The sequence below is a fragment of the Xiphophorus maculatus genome, chromosome 9 (assembly GCF_002775205.1).
Source record: "Xiphophorus maculatus strain JP 163 A chromosome 9, X_maculatus-5.0-male, whole genome shotgun sequence".
NCBI lineage: Eukaryota > Metazoa > Chordata > Actinopteri > Cyprinodontiformes > Poeciliidae > Xiphophorus > Xiphophorus maculatus.
Window position 1 is genome coordinate 8,453,056 of NC_036451.1, and position 27,298 is coordinate 8,480,353.

The 27,298-nt window shown below is 38.4% G+C and overlaps 3 protein-coding genes across 5 annotated transcripts; 1 reads left to right on the forward strand and 2 right to left on the reverse strand.

Moving 5' to 3' along the window:
- Positions 1-4,505: 4,505 nt before the first annotated feature.
- On the reverse strand, positions 4,506-15,540 carry LOC102223717. 3 transcript variants are annotated; one of them, XM_023340035.1, is made up of 11 exons: positions 15,434-15,540; positions 12,422-12,479; positions 9,185-10,449; positions 8,692-8,809; positions 8,227-8,298; positions 7,563-7,625; positions 7,191-7,287; positions 6,087-6,199; positions 5,813-6,001; positions 5,518-5,712; positions 4,506-4,624 (listed from the first exon to the last, which is right to left on the reverse strand). In XM_023340035.1, exons 3-11 carry the CDS (start codon positions 10,447-10,449, stop codon positions 4,586-4,588), a joined length of 2,151 nt encoding a protein of 716 aa, XP_023195803.1. In that variant the 5' UTR covers positions 12,422-12,479; positions 15,434-15,540; the 3' UTR covers positions 4,506-4,585. The 3 variants fall into 3 exon arrangements, with proteins under 3 accessions (XP_023195803.1, XP_023195801.1, XP_014325462.1); XM_023340033.1 differs by having other exon boundaries at positions 5,813-6,019; XM_014469976.2 differs by lacking the exon at positions 7,563-7,625 and having other exon boundaries at positions 5,813-6,019; positions 15,434-15,539.
- A 1,316-nt stretch (positions 15,541-16,856) lies between these two features.
- On the reverse strand, positions 16,857-20,113 carry pycr3 (pyrroline-5-carboxylate reductase 3). The gene is made up of 7 exons (XM_005802294.3): positions 19,706-20,113; positions 18,682-18,769; positions 18,539-18,603; positions 18,084-18,263; positions 17,769-17,981; positions 17,498-17,590; positions 16,857-17,399 (listed from the first exon to the last, which is right to left on the reverse strand). Exons 2-7 carry the CDS (start codon positions 18,761-18,763, stop codon positions 17,217-17,219), a joined length of 816 nt encoding a protein of 271 aa, XP_005802351.1. The 5' UTR covers positions 18,764-18,769; positions 19,706-20,113; the 3' UTR covers positions 16,857-17,216.
- Positions 20,114-20,459: 346 nt separating this feature from the next.
- On the forward strand, positions 20,460-27,174 carry LOC102230803 (protein brambleberry-like). The gene is made up of 13 exons (XM_023340282.1): positions 20,460-20,957; positions 22,648-22,895; positions 23,303-23,431; positions 23,526-23,711; positions 23,801-24,023; positions 24,255-24,371; positions 24,461-24,640; positions 25,093-25,299; positions 25,377-25,515; positions 25,686-25,753; positions 25,833-25,960; positions 26,059-26,180; positions 26,804-27,174. The coding sequence occupies exons 2-13, from the start codon at positions 22,650-22,652 to the stop codon at positions 26,931-26,933; spliced, it is 1,875 nt and encodes a 624-aa protein (XP_023196050.1). The 5' UTR covers positions 20,460-20,957; positions 22,648-22,649; the 3' UTR covers positions 26,934-27,174.
- Positions 27,175-27,298: the final 124 nt, after the last annotated feature.

The following is a 27,298-nucleotide window of genomic DNA, read 5'->3' on the forward strand; positions in this document are numbered from 1 at the left end:
ATGTGATTGTTGTTTTTCCTTTTTAATTCTTGTGCTAAATTGTTAGAATCTGTGGGAATTTTATGCTGTTGGGTATTTTAAAAACATCACAGCAGTTCAGCCTTTCAGAAAATCAAACACATCTCTTCAGACAGGTTCTGATGCAAGAGAGCTATGAGTGATGCCTTTGCTACATGAAATTTACCACTAACTAATCCTTGAGATTTAATCTGGTTTAAAAAACAAACTAACCCCCACTATAGGTTTGCAAACCCACTCTTTTCTCACGTGGGTTCTATCATGTGAATAAATTTTGATCCTGTAGTTGTATTACCGAAGAAAACAAGGGCACAGATAAGTGTTTTTTTTTCATCTATCTCACAGCAATCTCGACCTGCATGTCTGCCAGCACGTTAATCAATGCCAGTTGGCAGGATTGAGTTATTATCAGGTTTATTGATCTGCATGGGGAGAACTTGCTGCTCCTTGTTTCTGTCTGTTTGTATGTACAGATTAAGACAACCCAAAGTCGCTTAGTTGTGCACCACAAATTCCTAAAACATTGACAACCAGCAAGAAAAACCTGAATCTAATCAGCTGCTACTGCTTATCAACAAAAACAGTGCCACACGACACGCCTAGGAAGTACTTGAGTTTTTTCCCTGTGGACTAATCTATTGACTGGAAAAAAATGAGCAGCTAAAAAAATCTTTCACCAGATTAAAAATGTCAAACTTTGAATATATTTATATTTTCTGCTGAAAGACTTCATATCTTTGAATTATTAGAAGTGAAAGTTCCTTCAGACTGTAAATCATGTTTTTCCAAATATTTTACATCAATCTATTTTTTTTTTATTCCCAACTAATTCTGATTTAGAAATGTTCCTGTACTTTTACACAATGCCTCTGCATTGTGAGGACTGTTTATTCCTTCCAGCCCTAGCAATCATCAGGAATGAATCCACTCACTGGATCAGTTTCATTCCCCATGCCTTAGGATTGCTAAACTCTCAGAATCATATTTTTGAATGCATAGTTGAAGCTTTTAGAACTTCTTTACACTAGAGTCTTCTGGGTTAAGTTTGCGTCCCTTTTTATGATGTCTATGCACCTATGCTAGCCAAAACTTATGCTATTTCTGTATTTTATTACCTGGAACAAGTGAGTACTTGCCTAATATTCTTATATTTCCACAGTAATTTATTCTTTTTGTGTCGTAATTTTGCAAATATTTTTTCATTTACTAAGCCGTGCCCGCCCTCTTGTGGCTATTTTCGGTATACATAGTTATTATGTTAATGTTTACTGTTAAATGATTTTCAGAAACTCATGTCTTGCAGGATCTTTGAGGAATTTTGCTGTTCTGCACAGGTTCTTTACCATCTTGATTAATTATATAATTTGCTATGTTTTGAGGCTGTTTTGTTTGCAAATTGCAATAATCTTGTCTTTTTATCACCACATGCACTTATTGATTTGATAGATGTGCATAACTGGATAGGGTTTGATATTTAACATTCCTTGTGTTCCATCAGTCCAAATATGTCAGTGCAACGCAAAAATAACAAATGTAAAGGATTTTAGCCAAATTTTGAACATTTATCTATAAACTTACAGGAAGAGACAGAAATCCCAGTCTCTTGGTTGGTATGTAGAGTGATATTTATTGAAAGAAAAAGAAAGACATATGGAAATTAGATGGAAGAAGAACCTGGATTCAAATCATGTCCTGTTTGTGCTCTTGCAGGGATTCATCTTACTTTCAGACCAAAAAAGATAACTAATGAAAGTCTGGCAAGAGAACAAAAAAATGTGACAACCAACCACAGCAAGTTGGAAAACACCCCAACAAAAGAGACAAACAGGCAAATAGCGGTCAGAGTGCCCTCAGTTTTAAGAGTCAGTAAACACTCAACGGTGAATAAAGTGAACTAGAGGTCAAAGCAGCACCCATTAAAGAATGTTTTTTTTTTTTTACCATCTCAAAAAAAAATGCAGAATTTAGATGGTCATATTTTCCTGCACTGTTTTGTGGCTCCACTTTTGTACAGGCTACTGAACTATCCCACAGCAGTCAATATTATTAGTTGTAATCAATCAATCAATCAAATTTTATTTGTATAGCACATTTCAGCAGCAAGGCATTTCAAAGTGCTTTTCAAAAGTAATCTCAAAAGTAGAACTGCTTCTTATACTGTTGGAAATAGGAGTCTGAACAAAAAATACATTTGATACAATTCTGTATTTGAATTTTAAGAAAATACATCTAACATAACATTACCACACTGCTATATGTATTCAGGTGAAAACTTGTGAAATTTTTTTTTCTTCATTCAGATCCAGTTGAGGTGCAGGAATCCTCACGTCCACCTCCCTGCCTGCCCACACTTCATGTCCCTCTGCCCTTCCTGTTCTTTGTCTGCCGCTCATAAGATGGATGACGTCAATAACAGCAATTGCTTCTCTCTTTAACAACCAAAGTGCACAGTTGGCTCTCACTGTGGTATATTTTGTTTACTTGGCTGAAGTAATGTGATCTACCTCCATCTTATTCTCACCTCCAGGTTCTTGCTGCTGTCAGAGAGCCGCTTCAGACTTTCAGGGACCTGAAACTGTCTTCTTTATGGGAACACGTAGTCAATAAACCTCTGAATAAGAATTAATTTAGAATGAAGGAAAATTTGGCAGGCAGTCTGTTAACTGCAGGGACATTAGTCTATAAGGGCTTCAATGTCCTTAAAACCAAGTAGTTTTATTTCCTCTGAAGGAAGGTCAGGGAGATTGGAATGATTGTTTCATATGGTTTCCTCTTATCCACAAATTGTTCATGGGGGGAAAAGAAAACATGCAAATCAGGGGTTTTATAAAATACATTATCTCCAAATGGATGAATAGACATTCTTAATAACTCTTTGTTTTGTGGCTGTAGGTGCAATCTTTTTACCCACAACCCTGCTCCAGCATATCCACGCAGTTCCATATTTCACCAGCAGGTGTCAAACTCAGCTTCCAGTGTTTCCTGATCCTCCTGCTCACAGAGGCACACCTTTCCACAGAAAAACGCCAAACTTCAGGTTAGTGGATTACATTCTTCTGCTGCTGAGTAGTCAGGCTCAAGAAATTTTGTCAGAATATTAATATAGCAACGCATTTTTCTGCTTTATTATGAGCAGCATAGCAGTAGACAAAAGTGTGCTCAAACTTTTTGGTTATGTTTAAAACATGACAGGTTAATTTTCAGCAGATGTACAGCATCTGCAGAAACTGGATTGGCTCACCACATATACACGAGCTGCAGAACTGGGATGAATAGAGGGTCTGCAGCTGCCCACAGTGCAGACACCTCATGTGGTGGACATGCTGACCAAGATGCTCCAGAAGCTTTGAGCTGCCAGAGTTTGTGATCCTTGAATGGAAAATACATTTTCTCCTGATGCTTTTAGACTCATTCACCTCAGAATCAATAGAGAAATGCATTTAGCTGGAATGTATAGCATTTCCTGGAGTAAAGGGCCACAGCAGCAAAGGATACCAACATGACCCCCCTGCTGGAGCTGATAGGCTTCCTCAAGTGTCATAAAGCGGCTCATCAGGCCTAAGTGACCCAACCTGTTTATAACTTGATGACTGAAAGTTGGAGTTCCTTCTACTATTCAGGTACTTTTCCCAAAGTGTCTCCTGTAATTTAGTCCTGTGTCTACTTTTCATTCCAGGTGTGTTCATAAGTAATGAATAATTGCTTTTTTAATGTTTCAGTGAAGAGCAGTAACCTCATGCAGCAAAAGGCAGACAGCAGAGGTGAATGTAAAATTTGTCTTAAAACCAGTATGGTAAAATCATGGGTTTGTTGCAATTATTCTAAATCGCACAAATTTTCTAATATTTACACCTGAAAACATGACAAAGCAATTTTACCATCTTGTTCATAAATGATGGTGTCAGAGACTTTTTATTTTGACACTTTGACATAAATATTTGCTTTTGAGAAATGAGTTTAGTTTCAGATGATTAATCTCTCCTATGCTTTGTAGCCCATTAAGTAAAAGTTAAAGTAAACCTAAAATAATTTTAGTCCCTTAAGTTTTCTACAATTAAAGGCATGGAACTCATGTGGCAACAAAAACATGGATTCTATAAATTAAGTTTTATTGTCTTTTTGAACCGTTAACCATTGATGACATGGTGCATTCATGAGTGTTTTCAGTTGATCAATTTGTATAAGAATAAAATTTAACAAAACAGTTTGAGGAAACAGGTTATATAAAGAATTAAACATAATTACTGAAGATTGATGTAACAAAGATTATAGTTGGAAGAAGTAACTGATTTCAATATTCAAACATTGTTCTAATAATCAACTGTAAATCATTGTACCTGCCAGTGTAAACCCAGGTTACTCAGAGTAGTAGGTTCATAGTTTTCCAGCATTCAATTTAAATATTTGACATTATATTGGAATGCTAATCACACACGATATATGGAATATTAGTTGTTGATTTGCTTACATTATCATAACACAATAACTTCAGTGCAAGAATTGCTTTATTGTCAACTGCTGTCACAATCAGCAGAGAAATGGGGAGTGATGAAGAGTTGCTGCTGAATCAGATTTTGTTGAATGCGGCTACATCCACACTCTGAACCTGAAACAAGCAGGAAAGGAGAAAAAAAATTCAGTGAACTGCAGAAATTGCTTGTAGATAAACTTGATATTTTGACCACATGATGGCAGCAATAGACTAATACAGCTGATTGTATTGACTTATATCAAATTTCCACTAATAGCTGAACAGTATTAATTACAGAATCTACTGAGAGGATGAAGCTGACTCAGTTACTATTAAAGTAAAACCCCATACCATAATACTTGAAATTCAGTTCAGTGGAAAAGTAGATTTTTCTTACAATCAACTCATGAAAAACCAAAATGAACATTAGAGAATATTTTGCGATCCCAAAATTAAGACATTTTGGGATTAGCTTAACTGTCACTTTAAAATACAAGGTCACCATATTGATCTCAATTCAAATTGTGTTGGTGAAGAAAACCGAACAATTTTTAGCTTTATGACAGTAAACCTCTGAGTAAATGTATTTTTTTTCTGGCTTTATGTTGAATTAAAAGAACCTGTCCGAACTGAACTGTTGCACAAGTTTTACTGAAACATTCAGAGCGACAGATGTGGTCACCGAAACTTATGAAACTTTCTGTTTATAGTAATTGGGTTAGAAAATGTTTACTGCAGCTCATCATTCTGGAGAAAGATTTGTGAGGAAAGATTCATTAGTGCCCATTTCAACTCTGACAACCCAACAGAAATGTACAGAAAACATTGAATTATTTTAAACTACAGGTGTTAAATATTCTAACTGAAAATTAATATGGTGAAATCTCCCCAAATGAAATACTTACTTTTATGTTATAGGGCCAGCTTTAACTAGATAGAGGGTCACCATTACCTGGCCCTCAGACTTGTTAAGAAAGTAAACTGAACTGAAACATAGTACTGGTAATAAAATAAATCAATATACTTACATAGTCTTCAAACTTGGTGATCTCTTCCTCCAACAAATCTGTTCCCACCTTGTCGTCCTCCACCACACATGCAATCTGGAGCTTCTTGATGCCGTAACCCACAGGAACCAGTTTGGATGTTCCCCATAGCAGGCCGTCTGCCTGCACCGAGCGCACACACTCCTCCAGCTTCGCCATGTCCGTCTCATCGTCCCACTACGGCAAGCAGGAAAGAACAAAGTTAAGCAGAACATGAAGTTGGCCTGTATTTTATAAACAAATTGAATTTTAGGCTGAGAAGTTTAGAAAATCTTACAGGCTTAACATCCAGTAATATTGAGGACTTGGCGATGATAGCAGGTTTTTTTGCCTTTTTCTCTGCATATTCCTTCAATCTCTGCTCTTTAAGCTTCTCTGCTTCTTCGTCTTCATCACTACCGAACAGGTCGATATCGTCTTCATCATCGTCGTCTTCTTCCTCCTGTTTAACTGGGGCACTGGCCTTCTGCTGGACAACAGTGCCCTGGAGAAATTAAGTGAGAACTTGCACTTTTTGATGACAGATCACCAAATGGTCAGCATCCACTCACATTTGTGTAGGGGACGGAGGCAGCAGGAGCCGGGGTCACTGATGCTGGACGTTTCTCAAGAACAGCAACTCGACATTCCAGTTTGGAGAGCGCTGCTCGTAGGTTGTCTACCACTGAAAATAGAATCCCAGTGATGGAATTATGCATATATAATCTGGATAATGTTAAACGTATAATGAAAAAAATGTAAAAAAAAAAAACTCCAAAAAACACAATCGACTATGTTTGTCAGACTTCTTTGCACTGAGAAACATCACAGATATTCACTATAAATAAAAAGGGATGTTAAAATCATATCATCATAAACATCATGTAGAAATGAAATATTATTAATCACTCTTTTTACCAACGTTTTGCAAAATATGTCAAAGACTTGTGTTCCAGTTAAATTATTTCCTATGCCAAAAGAAATGTCATATCGCTTATCATTTAGCTTTTAATAGAACCAGACTGTCAAACCCAAAGTTGAGATTCAGCACTCAATTACCATAAATGTGGTAAAATCCAAACTTTTCCAGACTGAACTTTTGTTTTTTTAGGGCTAGGAAGGGGGAAATCTGGATAAAATTAAGTATTTCATAATATGCAATTAAGACTTCAAAAAAGATGTAAAAATGGAAAGGATTACACAACATTAAATACGTGGTATTTAAATCAGATCTGTAATTTGTGATACTTTTATTTTTATGAAACATTGTAAAAGGAATTTTAATGTTTTTATTATTTTATTCTAAACCAGTTTTAGAACTACAGGTTTCGTTTAAAATCCTGATCTAATAAGGTATAGAGGAACAGATTAACAACAAATATAGAAAACATAAACACAAGAATTGTGCAGTGGTTAATTTTTAAGAAAAGTGAAAATATATATATTTTTTTGTCATTTGTGGTAAATACATTATGAAATGACAAACCTTCAGATTCTAAAATATATGGCTAATCTTCTTTTAAAGAACATATTTTCTGTAAAAGAAATTTGCTTTAATTGTGACAGTTCAAATCCAAATTCAGCCTAAAGCCTAGAGCTATCCAAGTAGCAACATAATAGGTTCCAAGCATTAAAGACAAGAAACTGCAAACTGATGACTGTGGATGACAACCAACCTGTGTATAAACTCTGGTTCTCCAATTCGAGGCTTTTGATGCGAGAAATGATTTCTCCCTGATCACCTGCACTGTTGTTGTTGCAGCTGCCGGTGTTCTGCAGAGGTACAACATTTAAAAAACAGAGAAATGTGTTACTATTCAAACAGAAGTTATTCAACATGACAGCCTCTTTAGCAAAACAAAGACTGAAGAGAAACAGGGTATATATGGAAACAGACAGAAAAACAACATTGATAAGCAGGTGCTGCCACTTTGCAAGTTATCCACAAACTGAATTTGAATTCAGATTGATCAAATTTTGCTTGCTTAGACTACCTGCTGAGAGCAGCAGCAGATGCTTCCAGCGACACACAAAACTCAGAAACTTACAGGATGAGACAGTTGGGTCAGGGAAGCTTGGGAAGACCCTTTGTTACTCAGCGTATTCTTCAGCTTGGAGGAGGGGAGTGCAGGGTGGTACAAGGAAAGAAATCAGGGCAGGGAAATGGAAATGAGGCAAAGGGAAATTGAATGAGCTACATAAAAACAGAACGATGAGGAGAGGGAGTCTAAAAGCAAATGAAAACCAAGTTTCAAGTTTGAATAAAAGAAAAAAGTTCATGCAGGGAACAAAGAAATCCATCAACAAATTATATGCTTTCAAATCTGCTCAGACAATGAAGAAACAAATAACTTTTCTCGGAGATAAAGACACAGATGGTCATCAAAAATGTTAAAAATAATTTCACATTTATTTTAACATGATTTATTTTCAGCACAGTTTGATCCTTTTCAGACCAGTTTTGCAGCAACAGTCTGGCTGAATGAGACGTGCTGCTACAGAATCCTCAGCAGATTGTTTTCAAACAACAAAATGACAGAAAAGTTGCTCTTCTGCAAAATTCTGCCAGATAAAGGCTTGGAAGTGTTTCTTTCTTGATACAGCCGGCAGTCAGATGACCAGGAATTTTTCCCTTAGCGTTTCATTCAAAAGTGATGACTACAAAGGTAGACTGGTTGAATGTTTTAGTTTAGGAATTGCATCAATTCTTACCCCGGCTAGAGATTTCTGGATGTTCTCCCGAGCTCGAGCAATGTCCTGCAGGATGGCATTAGCTCCAACATCCTACAATTAAAACAAGGAAATATTTGAGAGTATTTTACTATGAAAAGAACTGAGCAGAATGTGCACTTTTAAAGCCAGTTTAACGATGAAAGTGCCACTTTAAACCTTAATGCTTCTGCACCAGTTGTCTTCATCTCAACATGGATCTTAAAATAAAAGCAAATCTGCCCCATCTCTACACCCTACTTCTTCACAACCTCATCAACTTTTTCTGTACTCATGAGTTTTGCATTACAATGATTTAGCCATGAATTTAATTGTAAACGTTGTGCAACACACACTCACCATTTTATAATGGCTGTATGGTAGAATTACAGCTTTAGGGCGAATGAGATGTTGGAAAGATAGAAAGTTGATTCAAAAAAACCTAAATCTACAGTCTGAGTGGGTTACCTGTATGTTTTGCGATGAGCCGTTCATTCTCTCATAAAAGCATCTTTCCGCCTCATCATAACGAGGCTTCTCAAACCATATCTTCTCCTGAGCCAAGAAGTCCACTGAGCTCATTTTTCTAAGAAAAAGAAAAAAAAGAAATGTAGGGAAAAATGTCAGGGGATAAGAAAATGAACTACTACATTAAACTTATGATCTAGAATGTATCAAGTGTGAACTCAAGCATTTTATATGGCTTCCATACATCCAGACATCCCAAGTACAACTCTACAAATGCTGAAAGAAAGATGGTGGGAGAAACAAAACAATTTTGGTTGAACTCAGGAAAAGAAAGAATAAAACAATTAGAAATGATTACATGATCTAGAAGGAATGAAAGAAACAAGGTGAAAGAAGAAAAAAAGAATTTGAAAGGAGGGAAAATTATAATGAAAAGTAATGAACGATGAACTGAAACATCTGGAGCGGTTCCATTCCCCCGGTTTGGTCATACTTGTCCCTTTTAGGCGTCTTGGAGGACGCTGATGACTTTTCTGCCTCCGGCCTCCGATTCTTCTTCACCGTGCAGACTTTATCCAAACCACAGCTTTGAAAACGGTTCTCTGCAGCATCGTACCGCCACTTGTCCAGCCACACTGGCTCGCTGTCCGGGTGAAGGAAGAAGCACACTCCGGAAGGTTCTTCAGTCTCAAGGGACTCAGCTGGCTCTTCTTCCTCCTGAATCGGGTGAAGGGCATGAAAGACTTCTGCTTTACACTGCAGGACCAGCGGTTTCTCTTCCTCTGCCATGTCCTCACTGTCTTCCTCCTCTTCCTCTTCCATAAGGCTCTGAGGGTGGTCACTTCCTCTGGTGGTGGGGGTGCAGATTTGCCTCTTGGAGGAATTGTTAGCATACAGGTTCTGATAAAAGGCTGCTTCGGCACGATCGTATGCAGGTTTGTCGAGCCACACTTCCCTCAGCAGCTCGACTGGAATGCGCGGCAGCCCGTTAATCGACTGTCGAGAAGCCGGCGTACCAGCTGCCTGTTGGACAACAGGGGTTGCTGGAGTCAGGGCTTGAGACTGATACCCTTCATCGGGTGTTCTGGAGGCGCCAGAGCAGTTAGTCGGAGGTGAGAGGTCAAGGGAGTTAGGAGCTGATGGGGGAGCAAACCCCTCAACAAAGCGCCGCTCTGCTTGGTCGAAAGTCGTCTTGTTGACCCATGCTTCCTCCACTATGTGGTGGCAAGCCACCTGATCAACATGGTGACAAGCTGCTCTGGAGGAAGATGGTGCCACAGTGGACGGATTGCTTGAACGTTTCCCTGAGGACAGATGTGAACGGTTGGGCTTGGAGATCCGGTTAGCGGAGCTCACTAGCCAACACTGGTAGACGCTCTCAGCTTGTTCGTAGATGTTGCGTTCAAACCACACACTGCCACATTCCGACTGCAAGCCCATCAATGCAGCCGGTTGCTCAGGCGACTGGCTGGTGTGTTCGTCAGGCTTCTCTTTGTTTTTCACTTCATCTGCCTTTCCCTCATGGTGGCTCCCGGGATTAGATGAGCGTTTCTTGCGGCGACGGCTTTTCCCACTGCGCTTTCCGTTTCCATTCAAGCTACCACTCTCTGGAGATGAAGAGGTTGTTTCTCCATTTCTCTGGCCTGGTTCTGTCTTTTTCCTACAACCCAGGTTGGTTTGATCCAAATGACTTTGGCTGGGAGGCTGATCATGCTCCGATTGGTCCTGAACAGAGCACTGGGAGATCTTCTTGGACATCTTAGGGCAATTGTAGGACAAAAAGAGAATAACAGGTACAAACTTTTGGGTTAGTTACAGAGGCAGGAAGACAAAGAAGGGTTCATTTTTAGGCGACAGATCATTAATGGCATATTTTCCAATGTAACGGAAGTATACGCAAACTAGAAAGAATCCATAAGCAAGTCCTCAACAAAAAAAAAACAAGCAGCATGCAGACTAATGTGTTCATTTTGGGTATGAATTGGCAGATCAGAATTACGGCAGAATAAGCAATCACAGACCACTATAATAACTCTAATTGTTCAAAAAGTGGCGAGTTGACATGCAAAGAGTGACTACTCCTAGAATCTTTCCACATTGTCACCTTAAAACCACAAACTTCAGTGTATTTTAGTGAGATGTTTGGTTCCGGCATCATTCTGTGGAATTGCTTTTCTTCAGCAGTGAAAGAATCTGATCAGAGCTGATGAGCACAGCGATAAAGCTACATACAAAGCAATCATAAAAGAAAATAAAGACTCCAGAAAAGTGGAAATTGAGGCAGGACAACACCACTAAATATACAGCCAGACCTATGGTAGAAGAGTTTATTTCAGAAGACTGAACTTCAGTCCTTAGAGGCTAGTGTCCTGCAACTCTGCAGCATGTACCCAAGTTGTACAGTGTCCTGCTAATGACTCATTTGTTTGAACTAAGTTTGTTGTGGCAAAAAGACAACTAAAAGTTGCAGGACAGCAGTACCCAGGACTTTACATTGTCAGTCATGGTTTAGAAGTAATCACTGCCCAGTCAAAGTGTAAAACTTCATTCAATTTAGAATCTGTGGAAAGACTTGAAGATTAATGAGAACATTCAATCTCACTGAGCCTGAAAGCAGAAGAAAAACCTAACATTGCAAAACTGGAAGAGACGTTGATGCTATTACTGGAGCAAAAGTTGGTTCTATTGGGAAAAAAAATAAAAAATTCTTCTCACAATCCGGCACTACTTTAGTGGTTGGCCTATCACATAAAATCACAATAAAACACACAGAGGTGTGTGGTTAAAACATTAAATGTGGAAGAGTCCATAGGGCCTGGACACTGTTACAGTACCCTGCATAAGGTTTAGAATAGCAAGCTATATCCACTTGCTGGTACTGTACAGGTTACTATATGAACAATGTAATAGAGATATAAGAGCATCCAAAGAAAAACAATGTTCATGCAAATTCATGTAATAAATTATATATACATTATGTAAATCATGCTGTTTTATAATACAGTGAACCCTCGCTATAACGCGGTTCATTTTTCACGGCCTCGCTGCTTTGCGGATTTTTTTGTGTAGTTTTTTTTTTTCACAGTGCATTGTGTTCTGCGTCCTGATTGGCAAAACAGTCTCCGCGCTTCTTCGCTACCTGTGTGCCAATAACGTTACGGTGTTTAAATATACGTAATACAGCTTGGCAAATATTTTTGCCCAGAAAAAAAAGAGCGACGACAACAACTACCAATAACCATGTTCTTTCGAAAAATCACACCTGCGCCACAGGTTTCAGAAGAAAAAGACACTACAAAGCGTAGTCAGGCCACAGTGTCACAGTCAGGGGCACAGTGAAATACGCGAGTCACAATTTGTCCTACTGTATTTCGTATTGATGGATTAAAATGATTATTTTGCTGTAGTTATTTGTAACAAAGCATTCTATTCCTTAAAAAAATGCTTGTACCTGAAAACAGGTTTTATTCTTTGGTTTCAATATAGAGTATTTAATTATGCTTTATAATAATTGTAAAAAATAAAGGTAACCACTTCACGGATTTTGCCTATCACAGGTTCTTTTCGGAACGCAACCCCCGCAAAAAACGAGGGTTCACTATATACAATAAAATTAGGCATTTACTCACTTACACATTAATATGGAGCTAAACATTAATATGGAGCTAACAGTAATTCCCTTTTGGACAGTTCAGGACACTCACATGTGATTTTTATGTTCTTAACTCACCTTCCTCGGTAAAGTTGTAGCTGTGAAGCTATAAACAAAGTGAACCTCTCAACACGTTCTTTTCATCCAGTTAACCGCAAGCAAGTGAAAGAGAAATTTAACAATCACCACCTTGTAAATTTAATAACACAAATACATGGCATGCAAATGTAAAAAAAAAACACAAAAAAACTAAAGCTAAGGTCATGCTCAAGCCAAAATCTATTAGTTTCAGACTATCCACATATGCCATTCAGTTGAAAGAAAGCGTTATTAGGGGTGTTTCGATATTGAGTTCATGAGAACGAGACAAGATATTACTTTCAAGAAAATTTCACATATCAAATTTATGCTGCACAGACTTTTATTAGACATTTTTATACATTTTTTTAAAATTACAAACTGATGTATTTTTCTGATTTCTTGATTCTCTTCAAACCTTAAGAGAGTGCTTCAACTGTGCATGGACTGCAATACCCCATTTACCATTTCCAAGTTGGACAAACTGTGATTGTGATGTAGCTCGACGTACCCTAGACGTCCAGCAATTGGCTTTTTAAGCAATGCTTTCTGCCTCCTACGGGATCTGAACAATTTTCTAGTGCTTGCATATTGTTCAGGTCTTGTTCGTCGCTTTCTCATGATTTATTCTTCATAACTTCCTACTGGCTAGTCCTCATTAGATAGTCAATATCATAAAATCTGAACATTGTGTTAGATTATTAGATCTTGTATTAGATCTCTTTACCCCTCCCCACCCCCAAGTTATTTTATAAGCTTTGATTAGCTATTGCAATAATTACAGAATTACTTATTGTCACAGAGGACTACAAATTAAGAAAAGGAACCTCTGATTATTTTTTAAAGAAACAAAGATGATTCGCTATCTTATAAGATTCTTTCAAAATACTATTTATAAATCCCAATAATTAAATCCAAATTAGAACAGTAAACATTTGAAACTGTGTTCATTACAAAAAATCTAGTTCCAGGAATATATTTAGGAACTAGACATACTGTCTCGACTCAGGCTACAAATGTCATGCCCAGCTGGTTTGTTGTTGTTTTTTTATGATTATTGTTTTAATCAGCAAACATTGCTTTGTTCTTGCTGGGAACTTTATGTTTAGCAGCAGGTTTAGGGTGTAACAGAGTTTCAACTGACAAGTGAATTTGGAATTGGCTCCAATTACTTACCAGTGCAAGACAAGTAATTCCTGTTTATGATCTGCCTACCTTAACCAATACTCTCCAATAGCATTTGTTAGATGTTATGTTTAGAAGTGCATATATTAACATTACCAAGAAACAACACGTTATATTTGCACTTCACGTGTGCCACTGATTACTAAAAAGCAGCAATTGAGCATTTAACAGATAAAAGGTGAGAAAAAAGGGGATTTCAACACCTTATAAAAGTTGATATAAGACACATTTAATATTAATGTCCAGCTGTGTACACACGCATTTCAATAAATTAGAATAGAAATTTCAAATGTTAAATATAGCGAGTCATTAAACACGGTGATGCCTTTCAAATGTTTATTTTGATGAATATTACTTAGAGCTAATGAAAACCCAAAATTACATTTCTCAAAAACATAAAGATGACTTTGGCCAGCAACAAAGTACGTTTGTGTGCAGTATATGTACGCAATACTTTTATCCTTTTGCATAAATAGCTTCACCAATGTAGAGTGACGCAGAGGCAATCAGCATTTGGATCTGCTGATGAATAAAGGAAGCTTGTTGGCCTTCTACTTATCTATATCTTTGCCCCGTTTTCCTCTTGACAATTCTATATCAATTCCCTGTGGGATTTGGGTAAAATGCTGACAAATTAAACAGTCAGCAGTCATTATTGTCCCTGTTCAATAAATCAGTAGTATGGGCATGTGCTCAGCTAACCCCTGCTGGTAGATGAAATCAGCATCTTGATTATCAACGACACATAAAATCCTCTAAAATATTGGGTATGTCCTGAATACATCTATGTGTGCCAATTATTGACATGCTGACTCAAACCGCTGTATACATCTTGTATGACTTGGTAAAAGGAACAAGCGAACATTGGCTGATGGCAGAACAACATGTGGACACCAGCTGTTAGTCTTACACTTTTTTTTATTTTACAAAATCTTCCCAAAATACTTAAATCAGTATTTAAGTACTGATTTAAGTACTTAAATCAGTACTTAATTAGTAAGTAATTAAGTACTTACTACTTAAGTACTTAAGTAGTAAGTACTTAAGTAGTACTTACTACTACTTCCTTTCCATTGGAGAGGAATGGAATTCCTCTCAAGGTTATCACTGCTCCTTGGGCGCCTTCTTCCTTCCACTAAACTTACCATTAATTATCTTGGCAATAACGTTAAGAGTGATATTGACCATCTCTTACTCAACTGTAAAGTAAGGAGTCTTCACCATGATTGTGCAGCAAATAAAATTTGTAAAATTTAAGTTTTCAGAGAAACTGAATTTTGGGTTTTCGGTAGCTCTAAGCCATATTTTTTAAATAAAAGCTTAACATTGCGCTTTGACCTAAATTACACCCATTCCGATGCACATGTAACATGTTTTATAAACTAATACACATATGTACCTACAAAACAAACAAAGGTCTGTCCTATGATGCAGTAAACAGCCTCATCAGGGTATAAAAGTGCGTCTTGCTAACCTGAACATTAGCCATATTTCTCTGAGTGTCAAGTCGATGGGAACACTGATAATTAATGATAATTAATAGTAATTAATTATCAGTTCCCACTGGAACAATAATTCAAGTCATAGAACATACCCTTTTTCTCGTGCCAATACCGACATTTAGAGAAGAACATAAAACTGGACCAGCGGCCATTCACGCCGGTATTCGGAAGGCGTGCCAGCTAGCAACCTGCTAGCCTCGGCTAACATCAGTCTTGACAACCGACTATTCTTCCCAATAAATACCCAGTGGTGTCCAGTTAACAAGTTCTGACAGCATTCCCCACATTGGACCCCTGTCTGTCAGTCAGCGTCATCGTTACTTACTGCTGTATTTTTGTCTTTTTTTCGGTGTAGCCGCAGGCCGGTGGGTAAAACGCGTGTTTCTCCAGCCAGAGTGAATGACAACGGGAAGGAGGAGGAGGAGGAGGAAGAAGCAAGGAGCAGCAGCGATTGTGTGAAATTAGAGGAAAGGGGAGGTGGGTTTGTGAATCATTGATATCTCCACATGCTCAGGTTGAATTGATGCCAAAAACAACTGACACCAGGGAATTTTAGGGGCGTTAATTTTGCTATTGCCAGGGGGTCCTAAAATATTTGTTCTATTTATATATAAAAAAAAATTTTTTCCTTTTTTGTGGGATCCTCCTGACTGTCGTTGGAATTGTCCAAACTCTCCCTCCAAATATGGCGCCCCTGACAGACACACAATAATTAAAAGTATTAGAGTGTATTTTTCAACTGATAAATCACTTAATATAAGTGATTTCCAACCTGGGGGACCAGTCCCCCCAGGGGCTCAGCTAGAAAGCTTGAGTGTTGGGCTGTGCAAAGGCTGTCATCATATTTGGAACCTATTAAAAGTAATGTATGTCATACTGGAACATATTTATGGAATTACAATTATCTATCCATCCACTATACGCTGCCTACCTCCAGCAATCATTGGATGAGAGGCGTGGTGCACCCTGGACAGGTCGCCAGTCCATCACAGGGCAACTCAGAGACACGCAATCATGTAAACACAAGCATACCTTTTATTGAGAACTTTATAGCCACCAATTAACCAACCAGTTATGGACTGAGGGGGGAAGACACACACATTCACATCTTATCTTCGCAAATCAGCAGATTACCAGGAAGATGCAGCATCCTGAGTCAAACCTTCCAGTTAAAACTGTAGTCAGCTGCTAAATCTTTATCTCTGCACAGATCCATGTACAAAGTGGATGATTTCTTGACAGTTTTTCTTATGGCTTTTGCACACATACATGAATTGTGCTTTTTTTGTAGCTTTGTATCATGACTGGAAAAAAAAATGTAATTAGAAACAGATTCCTGTTTGGAATAATTCAAGATTTCAGGAAAGGGATGAATGGACAGCAAGATTAAAGCCATGATTTTCTTTCCTTTTTTCAATATTTTTCACTATCATATTTTCAATTAAATATTACAAATTTTAAACATTTGGTGAACAACATAAATTCTGTATGTAAATAACTGTTTGCTAGGAGCTGGTAAATTTAAAATGGTTCATATTTTTACTTTACATGTGCTCGTCTCATGTAGCAGGCTGGCATGTAAGCCAACATACCGTTCTATGGTTTGCGTGTGTATCAAATTACATCTGACCGTTTTACTAGCCGGGGACTGAGCTATGCGAGTGCTGCTAATTCATCCACCAACTTTCCTCTAACACAACCTTACAAGCGCATAACAATCTAGAAAAACAATAAGGCAAATATACTTATTCTCTATCACAATATTATTTATTTATTTATTTATATGAACATCTCATTATGCATACCTGTCCTAATATAAACGAAGGATTATTCTGCATGTTAATGCATACTCTAAACTTGTGATCCCACAAATTTTCTTGTTTATTATCACACAAAGTGAAACATAAGAAGCCTGTCCTTTGAAAGACCTAACAGAAGTGTAAACTGGATTTTAAAGAAAATCAAGACTATCATCTTTTTTTTTAATTCTTACAATACCAAGTTATGAAATATGAAAAAAATAAATAAAAAAAACAGTCATATTATTTTAAGACTTTCCATGGTTAAAGTTCAAGATGTAGTTCCGACACATGGACCCTTCCTGCTGCCTATTTTTTCCCAAGATCCCTTGCTCTCTGAGTGGCCGATTCCACCGCGCTCATGACAGACGCCCTCACGCCTCCCTGCTCCAGTGTGTGAAGCCCATAGATGGTTGTTCCACCCGGGGTGCAGACCTCAGCCCGAAGCTGAGCTGGATGTTTCCCAGAATCACGTAGCAATTTACCAGCACCCTGCAGCAAATGACAAACAATCAAACACTGAATTTGGACATGGGTTTCTAGTCAAGAGCATTTTTGGAAAACAAAAGTGCAGATATTGTAAGACTCACCAGAACAGTTTGGGATGCGATGCTGTGAGCCAGAGCACTTGGCATGCCCATTTTAACAGCTCCTTCTGCCAGCGCTTCTGCAAAAAGATACACCTAGACAAAAAAAACAGCAAAAAAAACAAACAAAATAGACTAATAAATAATGGCAAAGAAAATTTTATATAATGGATTAGTGTCTAACCTGGTAATGTTAGTTGTGGGACATTGGCAAAAGCTTGTGTAAACATTTGTATAATTCATAGTGTGTAGATATGGCAACACTGAGACTCACAAAAGCGACTCCGCTCCCGCTCAGCCCTGTGTGGACATCGATCCAGGTTTCAGGCACTTCCTCCACCAAACCACAGCAATGCAACAAGCTGAGAAGTAGAGCGCCATCCTCCCCTTTTGCATTGGTGCCCAGTGCAAACAACAGGGCCCCCTCTTGAACCAGACAGGGAAGGTTAGGCATCAGCCTGATGACAATCGAGTTTTCTGGGAGGAGCTTGAAATGAAAGCAAAAAACTAAAAAAGATTCAAAATATTTGATACCCAGACAGATGAAACCTGTAGAGTGAAAACCTGTTACAGCGGCTGTGGCCCTCACCTCCTCCAACATAGCTAGCGTCACTCCTGCGGCAACCGACACGATTATCTGTTTCTTTGTGATGTGCTCAGAGACTTCAATGAGAACACGTGGAATCATATGAGGCTTGACGGCGACAAACACCACATCTGACCCACAGACAACCTCAGTGTTGGAGTGTGTTACAGAAATGCCAAGTTCCTGAAAACATTTTACCAGTTGAACAACACATTTATCAAGCACATAGAACTGATAGATACAATACTCAGAGTTAGGTATGCTGGAATAACTGATTAAGGTTTTCTCTGTTCACATCTGCAGGGATTCAATGCAGCAGTTGGCTTGCAAGTGAAAACATGGAGCAGAACATTAGATACAGTATCATGTCCTCATTTGTTGCTGCTCATTGTCTTGAGTTACCTTACAACTCAACTCTGTAATAAATTACAGAAAATCCAAAATAATTTTTTTAATACCTGGAATCGTCCTAAATTCGTAGAGGATGGTGCACTGACTTTGATGTTTGCAGGCAGAACATTTCCTGCAATGCAAAAAAATGACCTTGAAGATTTACACTCAAATGTTGTTTCAGTATTTCAACAAGTTTCTCTACACTAACCTGACAACAACCCCTTTGCAATGCCAAAAGCCATGTTTCCCGCACCGATAAAGCCGATCCTCTGTTGTGCGTCCGGGTTCATTTTGATCTGAGGAAAATGCAGCGAAACCAATAAAGCAGCCAGAAAATGTCATATTATCTGCCTTGTTTAAAAGAGTGATGCTTTTTATAAGACCCTACACACATATCAGCTAAGAAAGGGAAAGTGAGGCTATCATTTACCCTCAGGCTCACTAAAACTAGGAAATAACAAATTGGAAAAACTTTGACTTGAGCTTAGACATTAAGATAATAGTCAGAATTAGACATGCACAAAAGCAAAAATGCAATCTATCAGGTATCAAAGGTTGAAGCTAGTGGTGGTTGTATAATGGTGTGGGGGAATATTATCTTGGCACAGTTTGCGACTCTTGCCAAATGAGTAATGGATTTTGATGCAATCCATTACTTTATAGCCACATTGTACCCATTTTCTGCATGATACTTCCAGCAGGATAACGCACCATGTCCAAAAACTCAAATCATCTCAAGCTGGTTTCTTGAAGATGTGCAGAAACACAGAAACCTACACAATCACCAAATTTGTGACAAATAGCCCATACATACTGGGATGGCACCCTGCTTTGGTGCCAACTCAAAGAAATCGGTTGTAATGCTCTTGAGAGTTTCAATCACTAATCTAGTCGCTTCTACCTCCCAGTTCTGTTTCTTCGTGCTGGCTAGGTCGGTCTAATGGAGCTTCACTCGGCTATGTTGCTAATAACAATGTGCTAACGCGGCTAGTTAGGAGGAGCAAACCCTGCAGACTGATGCTCCAGCACTGCCCTGCTACCCCGATAATCTAAACAAGCGGTTCCGACAAATCCCTGAAATACACTGACAGTAAATCTTTCTGTGTCTATCTAAGGAGAGTGAGAGAAATTGGTTTTAATTAGATTAGAAATCATACAAATGTGTTTAACTAATTCAAATAAAAGAAACACGGCGTATAGCAATGTCAGAAGGCAGAGGGAGCTTTATTCACCTGATTCCGTTTTCTTAATCACAGTCCGGCGCAGTTCAAGTAAAAACGTTCTTTTCGAACTCTGTGGCCTGCTTTGGTTACTCCCCCCGAGCATCCACGTGAACCAACGGTGTTGTGTCGTTCGTGAATGATTCGAACCATTCGAGTGAACGAACTGAAGCAAATCATTCAATCGAGCTGTCAAATCCCTGAGTCAAGGGAGCAGGGTCCTGTATTACCGCCTGCTGCTTAACACTCGGATAATTCAATCTTAAATGTCGGAGAAGGTTTAATGTGGAGCCACCTTTGGTTGAGAGTTTTACTTTGCAAATGTTGCACAATGCAACTGTATTACGCACGCAGCTAACGTGGCTCTTGATAAAACTTTCTCTTTGACTCACTCATCTTAGGATTCATTCAGTGTCTCACTTCTTCTGAAGGCTTTTTGGCGGTTGGCAAACAATCATGGGGTACATTACTGCCACCAACTGGCTTGGAGTGCGTTCTTCTTCTTTTCCATTATGAAGGATCGCAAACAACTTCAAGGTGCATACCGCCACCTACTGTACACGAGTGTGTAGCAACATTAACTCACATGCATATTTTATGCTTGTGGCTCATTTCCTTAGATTCTCGTATCTTTTGTTTTCCTTATAGTGGAATAAAGCCATCGCCCTATCCTTTTCTCTTCCTACCGCTTTTGTAATCATTCCTTCTGATAACTTTATATGAAGTTCCATTACTTTTTGTTCCGAAATCTGGGGTAACGGGGACGGGGGCGTATATGCATTTGTTTTTCTGTTGCTTGATACAACATTAGCAATTAGCTGGAGAAACTGAGTAAGCGACACACTGTGCTGGACGAGGCGCTGTATCACTCTGGACGAATGAAAAGTGGGATCCGGCGAACGGATCTTAAGAACGGATCATTTTACTGATTCCAAAGATTCAGCACACTCAAATGAACTGCCGTTTACAGTTCATGTAACTTGTAAGTTTGTTTGATTTCTTCAATCCGCGCTGCCGACAGGGTCGGGCGGTGCAACGAGCGTCGTCTGACACAACCTCGGCAGTATTTTGCCCCGCAGTTTGTCGTTTATGCCGAAAAACAAATTGAGCGCACCCATAAAGGCGTCGTTGAAAAATGCGACAAATATGATTGGTTGCCTGGCCGTGGAGCAAATTTAGCCATTATCTCCATCAGCTGTCATTGCCTGTGGGATCTCCAGAGTGGTGGTTTTTTCTGCAGGAGTTTTCTCCAAACTCAGATAAGGTAATTTGCATGTTCTTTAAGCATATGTTCCTTTCCCCCCCCACATTTTCCTTTCTTTCAAATGAACGATAAGGCAATATATATGTTTTATTGTTTGTATAAATTATCAAGAAAATAAGCACTGTCATTTTAGATGCTTGTTTTTGTATACTTACACAAAAGGGTTTGCTATAAAAATATTAGAAAATATCATATTTGTAAACCAGTGTATAGTTTGTGCTTCTTAGTGAGCAGACATGCCTGGGCAAGCCTCCTATCGTTGGTCTTTTATTTATAAGCAACCGAATTAAGTTTTTTAAAATTTAATCTCGGCTACTACAAAAGCTTTTTCTTTTTAGAATCGCTTGGCAAAAGGGGAAAAGACATTTAGAAAGTTGTCTTAAAATTCTTCAGACATTAATTTAATAATGATTGATCCGTCTCTGTCGCCATCTACAGTCAATAATCAACACTGAGTTATTTTTAGTATAGAAAACACCTCATTTTATGTCAAATTCGCATATTTTGATTTATGGGTTTAAACCATCACGATACCTACTCACTTTTACTTTAGCAACACAAAACGGGGATTAGAACAAACTAGAATCCAGAAAAACTACCCAGCAACTGGGTAGTTTTTGTGGAATGGATCATCAACATTATTAGATTATCTTTCTTCTTCTGCTCTTTCTTTTGGTTTGTTGTTTTGTTTGTATTTCCTTGTTAATTCATGTAAAGCACTTTGATTTGCCTTGTTGCTGAAAATGTGCTATATAAATAAAATTACCTTACCTACCTTAAAGCCACAGAATGACAACTGTCACCTGTAATCAGCTAGAGTGTAAATCAGTTGGCTTTCAAATGTACATTGTTTTAAGTGGTCATTTATGTTGTCTGTCACAGAATGTTTTATTGTAAAAATATTTTTGGGTTTAGCTGAATCAAACTACTTTTTAAAATCTAAATTTGTTCCTTTAGTGGACCACATGGTCTAAACACACGCCACTTAGATGATATGCAATTTTTCTTTCTCTGTAGAGGGTTTTGTTTAAAGTGTCGGTGTTAAGTTTCCAGTCTATCCTGCTATCCTTGTAACTAAGGCATATGTACTACTCCTACATCTTTTTTAAAGCTAATTAGCAAGTTTACCTTATTACCATTTTCATGCATAATAGTAGCCAAAGTATGTGGTGTTTGCAATGCCAGTTCTACAGAGAGGACTCTAAATGCATTTCCTGCTTTGTCTAAATGAGACTGTTTTCTGAGGCATGCTCCAACCTCCGGACCTAAAGTAGTTTCTGAGGTGCGGCACGTCTTTAAGGCAGTGTGGTGCAATACACTGTTGCAACTAGCCCAGAGTAACTGCTTACTTAAAAATAAGAAACTATGTGGGATTATTAAGTATACTATAGCTTGTCCTGCGAGTTTGTTCAGTTACCATTCCTCATATGACATTTTTTTAAAATTATTGTTTCATCTGCATCATGTTAATAGATCAAGTTAATTTGTAATACCTTTTATTAGAGTGAATATCACTCTAATAAAAGGTATCATAAGCATTTAGTTTCATACAAGAAAATCTCTAGTCGGATTAGACAACGTAACTTCTTTGAATGAATCCTAAATAAAGTAAGAGGTCCATAAAACCACAAGATATTTGAATTTACGAGCAAACATGCAGTTTAAATCTCTCTATCCATGTTCTGATCAGATATGGGCCACCTTCTGATCCACTGTCCGCTCCTGCTGGTTACGGCCTGCATGCTGGCCTGGCCTGTAGTCAGCGGGCTCTTTGAATGGTTGAGGACCCCGCAGCCTCCCTCTACGGTGGCTCCCCCTCCCGTAGCTCCATCGCTCCTGGCTAAGGATGCTCAGTTTGAAATGGTGACTTCAGACGAGAAGTTTCTGGCTGAGGCGAAGCAGCTGGAGCTGAGCCCATTGGACAGCTGCCATTACAGGGTAAACATGGATTTCCTCCATAGTTCATTTTCATAAAAGAATTTTTCTTGTAAGAAAAGGAAAGTGTTTGTAGAGAAATAAGGTGAGCACAAAAAAAAAAACCCTCAATAATTAGACTGGCCCACTCTCCATTTCATCATCATTATACAAAGGATTGAGTCTGCTTTTTAATCTCTTTTAAATTGCAACCCAACCCGATTCACTATTATTACCAGTAAATGTCGCTGACAGACTTTCTTAAACACACCTCCAAAATACAGAAAGATCTGCATGATTAAATAAATGATTTAAAAGTTTATTTGGGAATGATGCAAAAATGTGAAACAGATTCCAAAAACTTTGAATTTAACTTGAGGAAACAAATAAGAGCAAGGAAAAACATATTGAAGCATTGTACATGTCTGCAGGTGGTTGCTCGTTTGAGGGCAAGCTGTGAAAGCCTCTCTGAGGAAAATCTTGCAAAGCTCGGAGTGGAACTGTTCAACTGCCAGGCGGAGATCGAAGGGCGTCGGTCCTTTCCATGTACTCAGGAAATGGTAATATTGTGAAATGAGGTTTATTTTTAGAAAAAGTTTTCTTTCCCCATAGAACCAATTAGAAAGTTTTGTAACAAAGTTTTTGTTGTTTCAGACCATTAAAGAATGCACAGAAGATATGGACCCGGACACCTGGAATGCCTATCACATAGTGAGCAACAGAGCACGCTCAGTTTGCTACGCGGCTCGCCAGCAGCTGTTTCGCCGCCGAGCAGAGCTCACAGTCAATTCCCTCATCTCCACGGCATCAAGCCAGTTAGATGCAATGAAAGACCTGAAGGTTGAGTTTTGGGTTTCTTTTAAGCTAACACTTTCTACTCTGTGCTTCAGTGTACCAGATCCTGAGTTTCTTGTGCTGTTTTGATGCAGGTTGGACAGCTGGAGCTGAAAGAACTGACTGCAGCTTCTCTCGACAAGCTGCTTGAGGGCCATAGCACCCTCCAGGCTCAACAGGGCAAATTGCATGAGGGCCAGGAGCAGATGGAAGGTTCACTGAGAGAAAATCTGGAACGTCTTGGTCAGGAAAAGGCCCTCATTGCCTCTGGACAGGAGCTGGTGGCCCAACTCATTCAGGGCATCGCTAAAGGAATGGGTGAGAGGCTTGGTGTGTTTCATAAGCTAATTAAAGTGAAGTGAAGTCAATCTGGCAAAGCTACCAGTAGTTTGTGCTAAACCACTCTATGCTATGAGAAAACACTGAAGAATCAAACACTTGTAGTTTGTTGCTGTCTTTTCATTCCTATAAATCACAAATTCAGCCTGTTGAATGACAAAGGGATGTTAATTGAAAGGAGCAGTTTCAAGTTGTTTTCTTTTCTGTTAGAAAACGTGAGCAAACATCTGCAGATCCAAAGCTCAGAGGTCCAAGATGGCCACAAAGCAATCACTGATGACCTTGCAGAGGTCAGGCACCAAGCTCAGGATATCTACCAGAAAATTGGTATTTGATCAACTTCACACCATTTTTGTAATCGCAGTAAATGACTGAGCTGCATTGATTTCTAATTATCTGCTGCTGTTAATCAACAGACCACAGCATGTCTGAGTTTCTCCAGTACCAGGACCAGACCTCCCAGTACTACACTGACCTGATGAACAAACTGGAGCGCATGAACAGCACACTGGGAGTCATGCTGCACTATCTGGACAACATGGAGGTTCGGATAGAGGAGAGGCTTCACATGATTCAGAGCTACCTTGGCTGGGCAGGCAAGTTTGGCAAATTAAACTTCACTCAGGTCTAATAGTATAAGATAAAAAATTTGAATAAGAGGAAATACGTAATGCTTTGACTGTAAAGAATTGGATTGTGGAATTATGCTCTGATGTATAATTCCACAATTATACATCAATGACTTGTTGTTCACTAACAAGTTATTCACTGACTTGTTATATTGTTTGCTTTTTCTGCCAAAAAGAGAATAAATTTGAAATTAAATGATCAAAGTTCTGAGATTTTCAGCTGGAATATGTTTTCCCCTCACTTGAATGATTTTTATTGGAGACTCATTAAAGAAATTGCTTTAAAATTCAACGTGTAGAAACCTTTATTTTAATGCTTTATACCAGCTTTGAATTACCAGAGCAAAGTCAATGTCGAAGGATTTAGTTTGAAATCACAAAATGTTTGCATAAAAGTTTTGGATTTCTTCTTTTTGCAGGTTTAAGTCTGACTGCTATGTGGACGTGTGTTGCACACACAGCCTACTTCGTATTGTGTGCAGTCCTTCTGACGTTCCTGCGCTGTCCGGGTTTCTCCAGAGCCATGTTGCTGCTCATGGTTCCCCTGAATGCAGTGGCTGAGGTCAACCAGCAGCCAGCGCTGGACCTCACCAGCCTCAGTGTGCTGCTGCTGGCTTTTTCCCTGGGTACAACCTTCAACCCAGGTACAAGTCAAATACGAGGCTTCCAAATACATTTATAACGGTGTCCTTTGTGTCTGTAGGTCAGTGGTTTGTGACTCGCTTTTGGGCTTGTGTGCCAAGCAAAGAAGAGTCAGTTCCACCATCGCTGCTTGGTCCATGCAATGTCATGGAGCCTCAGAAGCACACGATGTTGGGTCCACCATCATCTACATCAGAAAGGTTTGGATATTTCACCCTTATCTGAAGCTTTTATTCAAATGCTGTTTGAATAAAGTTAATTTTCTCAAAAAGTTACAGATCACTTAATATTTGTACTTTGCATTTCGAATCTTGATGTTAATGAATTACTGCGCCTCTAAATTCTTCATGTTGTAAATTTTAATCTCAAGTTTCAGATGTGAAAAAAGCGACTTATTTGAGCAAGACAGCTTGTTGAATCATGACAGCTTTTTATCAGGTAAAAAAAATGAAACCTGAAGTTCAGTAGAAAAGATTGGCTTTAATGGATTAACTTTTATTACTCTTTTTGTTTTCAGATGAACTTGGGATATCAGCAGTAACTCCCCCTCAGAGGAGACCCGTTCGAGAGCCTAACTTCCCACCAATATTTGGAACACTGAATCAGTCCACTCCCAGACCGATATCCCACAAACTTTTATCAAGGGTGAGCTGATTAACTTGTCATTTTCTGTTTAAAGGTAACAAAGTTCAGCACTACATGAGTCTTTATTTGATTCATTCTAATTGTTTTTTTTTTCCCAGGCTCTAGTTGATGATATCCCTCAAAAAATCTTGAGAGGAGTTTTTGATGCAGCAAATGAGTCTCATGATTTTGGCAAAGACTCTAGAAGTGCAAGTCCTACTCTATCGATTATCACTAACAGGTTAGTGTTTTGAATGTGTCGAATATTTGCTTCTCAAATTCTGGAAATGTTTGATTTCTTCTTTTACTTTAAACATGCTTGTTTACAGTATAGTGTCAGTCTAGAATAGTCACAGTCTAAATTATTTTAGGGATTTTAAATGCTGGTGTGTTTACATAGCTCTACTCCTAATATTGAAGAAAAACAGTCAATGAAATATTTATGGAGTAAATGATCACAAGCTCCGTCAATCAGAAACACCGATTCAGTTTTTTTTTCACTATTTAAGAACACTGCGCGTTCTAAAAGGCAATTGTCTTCATCCTAAAATCTAATCTGAAATTATTTCTGTTCCTTTTATACATATGTTAATTTTAAACCTAATTTTACTCTGAACAATTAATGCACAATGCCGAATACTAATTATGCTATTTGGTACTGTAAACACATACACATGGCTCCACAGTTTTTTGTACTTGCATGAAAAATAAATTCTCATACATTTTAAGGAATCGTTTTCATAACAGTACCAAACATTGTCTTAACTACTGATGATGTAATACTACACAAAACGTTTAGTTTGTTTACAGTAACACAGTAATGTCTGAGAATGACCTCGTTCCTCTCTCTGATTTCTGTGGCAGCTCTTTGTCGGGCCGTTTCTTGTGTAATGGAATCACAAAAGCAGGGAAAGCCTGTAAGAAGAAGGCAGTTCCAGGTCAGGAATACTGCCATGTCCATGAGGGGGGACACAGTTCTTATGTTCAGTCCTAAAATGTTGAACGTTGAGACATTTTATGTTTTTAACTGGAGCCACTGCTCCAAAGACTGTTTGCAGCATTTTTTTTACTACACTACATCAGTAGAAATTTTAAATGTTTGTCACTAGAAATAGAATTTTTACCAGTTTTTTTTTATATATAAATTATTTCTCACAGATGTATTTTGTTTTTAAGTAAAAGGTTGCAGGCGGTGCAAATTTAAACCATTTGTCAGTATTTAATAAATTCAAATAACCACACATTGAAAATCTTGAGTCTTTTTTTAATAAACTGTTTTATGATTCACACTTATGCTCATCCTGTAACATTTATATTAATCAATTCTAGCATTGTCACCATATATGCATCAAGGAACTA